The sequence below is a fragment of the Alnus glutinosa genome, chromosome 12, assembly GCF_958979055.1.
Source record: "Alnus glutinosa chromosome 12, dhAlnGlut1.1, whole genome shotgun sequence".
In the NCBI taxonomy this organism is placed as follows: domain Eukaryota; kingdom Viridiplantae; phylum Streptophyta; class Magnoliopsida; order Fagales; family Betulaceae; genus Alnus; species Alnus glutinosa.
In genome coordinates this window covers 3,168,327-3,176,826 of record NC_084897.1, presented here as the reverse complement: position 1 = coordinate 3,176,826, position 8,500 = coordinate 3,168,327, and the positions used below count along the sequence as shown (strand labels likewise).

The 8,500-nt window shown below is 37.9% G+C and overlaps 1 protein-coding gene across 1 annotated transcript; it reads right to left on the bottom strand.

The window, feature by feature from the left end:
• Positions 1 to 344: 344 nt before the first annotated feature.
• On the bottom strand, positions 345 to 4,971 carry LOC133883076 (translocase of chloroplast 159, chloroplastic). Its single transcript, XM_062322275.1, has one exon. It carries the CDS (start codon positions 4,784 to 4,786, stop codon positions 593 to 595), a length of 4,194 nt encoding a protein of 1,397 aa, XP_062178259.1. The 5' UTR covers positions 4,787 to 4,971; the 3' UTR covers positions 345 to 592.
• Positions 4,972 to 8,500: the final 3,529 nt, after the last annotated feature.

Sequence of the window (8,500 nt, the reverse complement as noted above, 5' to 3'; positions counted from 1 at the left end):
CCATCTCCCCAGGCTCATTACCAAAAGCCTATAATTTCACCTTTGAGAGAGAGTTTAAATAGGCAGGTGGGTGAGTAACAAACGTTTCATGCAGCCAAAATGCTAAAAGAAATTTATAATGAAATACTCTCAACGACTGAATACTTTCAACTGGGTAATACCACAAACAAGAATGGGTGAAGTTTCCAAACAATAAAGATCAAACTGAATAACCAAAAATACAAGTCATGAATGACTTGTTGAGACACAGAACTTTCTACCCAATTATTCTCTACCTAAGACATAGGATCTCAACGCTAGCCAATAGAACTAGTGTTCCATATGAGCAAATGGAGAACACAACATCATATCTAACTAAATAAAGCTACTCAACAATCATATTATTCGATTCCCTCTTGGTTCCATCTCATTTTCAATACAATTTGTCACGCAATGCAAAATGTCTGATAAAATCAGAGGTTATGGATCAAATAAGATAAGCATTATTTGGGAAAGTGATAAAGATAATAAGCAGACTATGCTTAATCTATACCAACTCGGGATGCTCCAACATAGTCAGAAGAAAAGAACAAAACAAATAAGTGCAGCAAAACTAGTAGATGGAGTAATTCTCACTTGCCCCGGGCCAGATGGTCTTATAGATAGACCTGACAATCGGAAGAATGGCCACAAGTGCGAGCTGAAGTTGATCTGAGCTGCTCGTTCTAACAGTTATCTGTCCACTGAGCTTGTTGTTCAGTCCTGCACGAACAGCCACCTTGTAACTCCTTCCAATTGAAATCTGTGACTGAAAATTGGCCCCTAGTGCCAAGTCACCTCTCCACTTTACTAGAGATAGACCCAATGAGGATTGGTCCTGACCAATTGGATAATCTGCTTCCCTGAGACGCACTTCCAAATTAGCTCCATATGCTGAATCGCCCTGAGATCGGACGGTCCCAGTGCTGCCTACCAATACCAGGCGCTTTCCAAGTGCAATCTGATCCTCAACTTTAACTCCAGTGGACACATTTTCACCTAAAAATGTCACAGATACGCCAGCAGTTGTCTTGTTCTTTTTGAAATTTTTAAATTTCGTCTCTCCTCGAACAATGTAAGCAAGTTGTTTTCCAATGTTTTGGATATCGAAGCCGGCCATGCTTGATCCATTCTCCCCATGCTTAGCAGAAACGGCAGAATCCAAATGGAGATTGAACTCTTTCTTATCCTTTGTTATTTGGACAGTAAAAGCAGCTGGAAACTGATTAGCAATGGCCAGACTATGTTCAAGATTGACACCATCATATCCATAATCATGGTCCCAACCATGGGTGTCCAACACTGGTCTTGTTACAAATTGAGAAATTGGCTCCAGGAACCGGTACCTGTAAGCTGGAGTATCACTATCAAAGGAAGGTGGCAAAGCCATATCAGGCAATGCAACTGGAACAGCAGCCGGACTTCCATTTTCAGGGTCATCTTCCCCATCATAATCTTGTGCATTAACTTTACCTTTCTTCATCTCTCTCATCCTCTTCAACTCCTCTCTCCACTGTTTCTTCTGGAGGAACTTCACCCGATAGTCGTACTCCTCAAAATATGCCTTTTTCTGCTCTTTGCTGAGCTTAGCAATTTGAGATTTCCTGAGAGGCTTGAAAGGTGGTAGCTGGTCATACTCATCCTCCTCTTCCTCTTGATCAGAATCAGACAAGTCATCCAAGTCAATGTCAGAATCCCCATTATCACCACCTTGATCAGCAGGCAGTTTTGGATGTGTCCGAGACTGCAACAACCAAGACAACAGGTATGGAAGCGGAGGCGAACGGGTTCGGAAACCAAAGAGCTTTCGGTGGTCAAACACATCTTGAGGTTTTGACAGATTACTCACTTCAGATAGGATCTTCATGGAGTAGCTTAGTAGCAATAACTGAGGCCTCCAACTTAAACCATTAGGGAGTATCTTTTGACCTTCTCTATTCTTTCGACAGGAAGGATGGTTCTCAACAAGAGATACAGGAGTCATCATCAAACTTGGATTCATAAGACGCATATCACCAACAGCTTGTCCAATGGTCTGCTGAACAACATGAGATCGTTGAGCAACAAATGCATCATAACGCATAGGGGAACCGGATGGTCCATCCGGAGGAGCAGAGGCAGCATGAGTTAAAGTGATTATGGCACTTTTCCAGATTGAAGAGCCAAGAGAACCAGTGATTGTTCTTAATAATGGGAGATCATTAAGATCCCTGGTTTGAGCATCCATCCGATCCACATAGATGACAATATCTGGGGGACATTTTTTAGTGAACTTCTTCACCGTAGATAACATTCTGCGGTTGATACCTTGTTCTGATGCAGAAGACTTCAGACCTGGCGTATCAAAAACCCTGATCTTAACTCCATCAACTGTCCCAACAATTTCTTTCACAGTAGTTGTGGCAGGTCCAAATGCATCTATCGGGGTCCTTTCTTCACCAAAAATTGAATTTATCGTAGCACTCTTGCCCACACCTGATTTCCCAAGAACCAGTATGTTCAGGGAAAAGCTCAAATCATCTTTCCCCTCAGCTTCAAGCAGGAGAGCTGTCCTTTTTGCCGTTTCAAGGCTAAAATGTTGACCAGTTTGCCTCCCTGCAAGAAGTGCCATCCGGTATAGGACCTGTGCTGCTATTGACTCTTCTGGAGAAACACCTAGTCTCCGAACAAGCCTCAAGAATTTCACCCTTATCTGCTGTAACTTTTCCAGCTTCTCTTTCTCCTCTTCACTCAGGTTGTTTTCAGACTCACCCCCCATTGTGAGATCAGAAGGAGCAAAAAGGTTAGGACGGTTTTGTCGAGAAGCAGGTTTTAAGGACTGGAGAGAGGATCCCAAACCAGCAGGACGCTCGACAGAAAAAAGTCTTGATCCATCCTGAGAAGTGATTGAGATACTGCTGCCATCTGATCCACCACCCGTTGCAGCTTTCAGTAGAGCTGCTAATGCAGCAGAATCAAATAACTCCTTCCCATCACCCTCCTCGTCGGTGTCCACGTCTTCATCAGAGTCTGTGGCAATTTGACCATCAATTCTGTGGGAGTGATCACGAAAACTCTCTGCACCTGAGTGAGAACCAGCACCTGAACCTCGTTCCAACTCCTCCAAGAACTGTTTGGCAGCTTCAGAACTTCCAAAGATCATACCATCAGTCTCCCCATCTGTAGCTGAACCTTCAATCTGGTCTTCCACATCCGGGTGGTGTTTTTCCCCATCTTCAGCTTCTAGCTTTATTTCTTGGCTCAAAATGGAACTTAGTTCTACAGATTCAGGTGTATCAGTTTTACCAGAAATCCTGGCTTCCACTTCATCCACCTGAGTATCTACATCAATAACACCATTAGATAATGATTTTTCCACTTCGCCTGATTCATGTTGAATTAACTCGGGGATACAGTTCACTTCCCGAGTTTCAGCTCCTTCCCCTCCATCTAATTTGTTACCATACGCATTTTCTTCTCCAGCAGCAGCTATCTCTATAGCACGTTCTTTCTGTTTGGCTTCAGAATCAGCTTCTGGCTCATTTTCTACTTCTGGATTCTTCTCAGCATTAGCCAGAACCACAGTTTCTCCATCATTAGCAAAAACTTTGTTGTCCGAGTTTTCACCTTTCTCCACATCCGTGACAATGGTTTCACTTTTGTTTATGGGCTTAACAATTTGATCAGCCTCAGGATTTGCAACAACAGACTTCGAATCAACCAGTTCTTTTGCATTACCACTGATTTGGTCAAACCGATTATCTAAGCTGACGCCTCTATCAACCAGGACCTCCATCCCTTTAATCTTGCCATCCTTAATTTCATCCACATCCCCAACCACAACAGCTCCTGCTTCCACAACTGAGCCTCCTCCACTTGTAAATTTCAAACCATCCCCTTCAACCAATTCATCATCTACTGGTTCTACAATCACAGACTCTGCTTGGCCATCTCCGCCACCGAGAAGCGTACTGTCTTCAACTGCCACAGCAGCCTCCTCAGTTTTCTTTACAACCACCGTCTCTTTTCCATCCAAACCCTCACTTTTCAGCTCTTCCACAGGCTCCTCACCCTGCAAGTCAGTCCCTTCCACACTCTCCTCCTTTTTCAAGCCCCGTTCAACTACAAAACTAAAACCCTCGTCAAATTTCGTATTTTCAAACACCTTATCCTCTCCACCACCCACCAAAACATCAGCCGTGCCCTCATGAGCACTACTTACACCACTTCCAATCCCCAATTCACCCAAATTCCCATTCTCACTCAAACCCTTTTCCCCAATTCCCAAATTCTCCACAGAACCCTCAACCCCAACTATCTCCAAACCCTTATCACCACCTCCCTCAGCTTCCTCACCCAAAACCCCAAATTCTCCTCCTCCTACAACATAATTCTCATCTTCATCATCATCATCATCATCATCCGCTGATACATCATCATCATCATCCGCTGATACCTTCGCCACAGGTGCTACGCCTACGCTCTTCAAAAACTCCTCAAAACGATCAGAAGGGGCATCAGTATCAACCCCTCCAATGGCTTTCTCTAAGGCCTCTTCATCTGGGCCCCCAGACGACGTTTCGAACCCCTCGTCACCACTCCCAGACCCCTCATTTTCAGACCCACCATAACCATTATCCTCGCCATTATCAACCTCTAAAGCATAGTTTTTCATCTGATTACCAATACCATCAGAAGCATGAGAATAAGAAGTAGGGTAAGAGAAATTAGAACCTGATGGGTTAGAGAAAAGTGACGTCGTTTCCTGAGCAGAGTCCTTGGAGTCCATGGAGTTTCAATGTGCTTCTCTCACAAACTACAGGAAAACTCGAGAAGATGAGAGAAGGGTTTAGAAAGAGTGAGATTTTCAGGGCTTCTGATAGGTTTGGATAAAGGATGTGGTTTTGGATTGGGTTTCTGAGACGAGAATGTGGGAGGGTAAAACAGAGAGATGCGAGGGAGAGTGTGTGAGAGATAAGGTTTAAGGAGCAGGTTTTCGATGTTTTTCATAAGATGGGTGAAATGACGGTATGGCCCTTCTCAAGTTTTCTTTTTGCTTTTTTACTCTTTGCTGGCAGATTGTCACAGGCAGATTTTTTAGAAAAAATATCATCCTCCATCTACCATTTATAAATGGACAGATGTCAACACGAAACATGCTTTTCATTTTCTGATATTTTGATGTATTTCAAAATTTTGACCAACCCTAAAACATTTTTAATCTAATATTAAACTTTTTCTGATATTTTGATGTATTTCCTTACTTCCAAATGGAAATTTTTTTGATTTTCACTATTAGATTTTGAATGAATTACAATTTAATTTTGGAATTTAATGGTTATTTTTATTGTCACGTAAGAAAGTATGCACTTGAGAGTATGAAAATAAAAACGTATATATGATTTCTCCCCGACGAACACTCCTACCATGGCATACTCCATATATCATCCCCTCCCATACCAACACCAACCCTTGTCAAAGCTACACTCACTATTGTTTTTAGGAAAACATTCTCAATGCAAACTAAAAACTAGAAAAATACTTCTAGGGTACCGAGTAAAGGCCGATAAATCAATAATTTTCCTGCAAAATGTTTTCAGCTAAAAATAGTTCATATCAAAAAACGTTTTACATCGAAACAAACGAGGGCTATAATATAGTTTTCATTCAACTGATAGCAATTATCAACTATTAATAGAATTATCTCATCCCATGCTAAATCCATCCGTCTCAACATACAACTATCTTTTATCAAAGGGATAAATATAAAATTGGTATGTATGGTTGGAGTTTTGAGAAATAGCTTCTTTGGGTTTAGAAGATGATTAAACATTCTTTTGAGGTAGGCAAACAAAATAAATAGGTTCCTACAGTCAGAAAAGTTAATAGAATCCGTTATTATGTCACGTCAGCACCAATCATAATGTGACATATATCACTTATAATAATAGAAAAAAATTGTATATAATATATTACCAAGAAAAAAAAACAATAGATGGTCGAGTCACCCCCTTTAGCTAAACAGGAGAAGACCACCTCCAAATGGCCAAAAAAGAATGAGGAGGTGGTGAGTCACCCTCTTTCACCACCCCCTGAAAAAAAAAAAAAAAAAAAAAAAAAAAAAAAATCTTGAGGGAGTGTTATGGGTTTGGCCCGACCACTCTGTGTGCTTTTCTTTTTCCTGTTTTTTTTAATATTTGATATTTGATTTTCTAGCATTTTTTAGTATTTTTTTATATTTGGTTGTATTTGAAAATTTTGCCCAACCGAAAAACATTTTCAATTTACAATAAAAGATTTTATTATTTTTCGTAAAATAGTTTATATTTTTTGAAGGCATGAAATATTTTCCGTCCACAAATTAAAGTTCTCTCTTCAAAAACTCACACCATGAGAAACTCCATACATAATTACCTCTCCTTCCTACACCAGCCCTTGTCAATAGCCATGCCCACTACTGAAATATGTTTTAAACCAAATTTTTTTTAATATATATATATATATTAAGTTGACAGCCAAAGACTGAAAAATCAAATATTTTCCTACAAAATGTTTTCAAAACTATTTTACATTAAAATAATAATAATAATAAGTCAAAACAAACGAACATTATAAATTCTTGACCATACATATAGATAAGTAACTATGGTTAGCACATCAATTTTATGAGGCTCTATATACAAGTTAAATCTTGTCCCCGTCTTTCTTATTATTTTTATTTTTTTTTAGGAAGCCAAAGTCTTGTATACGTCAATTATATTAGTTTTCGTATATGAGGTAAGAGATACGATCTTTTGTCATCTCAAGACACAATTTGTGGTCATCTTGCCTATATGACAAGGTGATCTCTTAGTTAATTTTAAAGGGTTTTTTTTATTAAAAAAAAAAAGAAATAAAGTAAAAATAAAAGTAAAAGTTACCACGTGAGTAAAAATGATAAAAAAAAATTATATATTGAGATGACAATGTATCATCGGAGTCACCATTAATGATAAAATAACTATTAATCTCATCAATTATTTCCCATTAAATGTCAAATCTATGTCCAATACAAATTTAAAACTAACCATTAAAGTTGAAAGCCATTGAAAACTTTTATTTTTCTTTCTCCTAACATCTCAATGTGCTCAAAGGCTAAGAATTGAAAAAAAAAATGTTAAATATTACACATTCATCACATTTTTATTTTATTGGACTAGCGTGGTAATATCTATTAATCATTTATTTTTTTAATTTTTTTTTAAACAGTGGCGCTCATCTAAAAGCTGATGAAAAATGTTAATTTTACAACACCAACACAACAACCACACAACAACCCCTCACATGAAGGTGGACCTCACACACTGGGGTCCACACTCATGTGAGGGGTTGTTGTGATGGTGTTGTGTATGAATCAAATCCCAAAGCTGATAGGTACTGTCACATCAGCCAAATAAAATTGTAATGAAATGGTATTGCTGTAGGAATTGTCTATACGGATCATTTCATAATTTTACCGTTAATTACGACAAAACAAAATTTAGATTATAAAATAATTTCCCAAAGAATCCAGATTCCCTACGAAAGGTTGGTTTGACTACCACCCGGCAAACTTTTGAAATGTGAATTTGACTAAAAATCCAACGGCTGAAATTGCTTACATATAACCGATACAAGGATGTGATTCGGTTTTGTCGGATTATTTGAAATCTTTTTTAATGTTTTGTTTCATTTGGAAGATAACGTTGGAGATTTAAGTACTTGCGAGCACGTGTTTCTGTTTACTCCCTCTTGTTCCTCATCTCAAATTCATGGCCAACATTTGTTGCTTCTCACCCCAACCCAATTTCTGAATTATCTTCAATCTCCCAATAAATAAATAAAGTTGTTAAATAAATTAAATTAAATGGTGATAAAATAAAATAAAATAAAATAAATGAAAATAATAATAATAATAATAATTTTCGTGGTTGATGCTATTTCACTTATCTAACAAAACTTGGAAAAACAAAAAACCACGATTAAGATAAAAAAGAAAACCATTAAAAACAACTTGAAGCTGGCCGTTGGGTTGGGCTGCACATGCAGGAGGCCCACTGGGTTGGCATTTACTGAAAAGCCCATTTAAAATACACGGCTTGCCTGCTCTAAAAGGCCCACATGTCCATGATACGGTGATACCCCCTCAAACTACTACTCATTTGACAATGTTTTCTCAAAGTACTAAAAAATTGTTAAGTGTCCTCCAAGACTAGCAAAAAGACAAAAATCACCTTAGAATTTTTTTCAATAAAACAAAAATACCACTATAAATTCAAAAAAAGAAAAAGAAAATAATTTTAAATTTGAAAAAAAAAACGAAAATTGTTATTAAAAAAATTAAAATTAATTTTTTTTTTAAAACGAAAATTTTTAATTTCTTTTATAAAAACAAAATTTTTAATTTAAAATAAAAAACCAAAACTTTTTAATTTTTAAATTTGGTCACCCTTGATTTTTATGTATTTGTTTTTTTTAATTATTA

What these genes read in the sequence shown, in the direction of transcription:
- LOC133883076 (XM_062322275.1), bottom strand. Translation starts at nt 4,786, where the DNA reads ATGGACTCCAAGGACTCTGCTCAGGAAACGACGTCACTTTTCTCTAAC.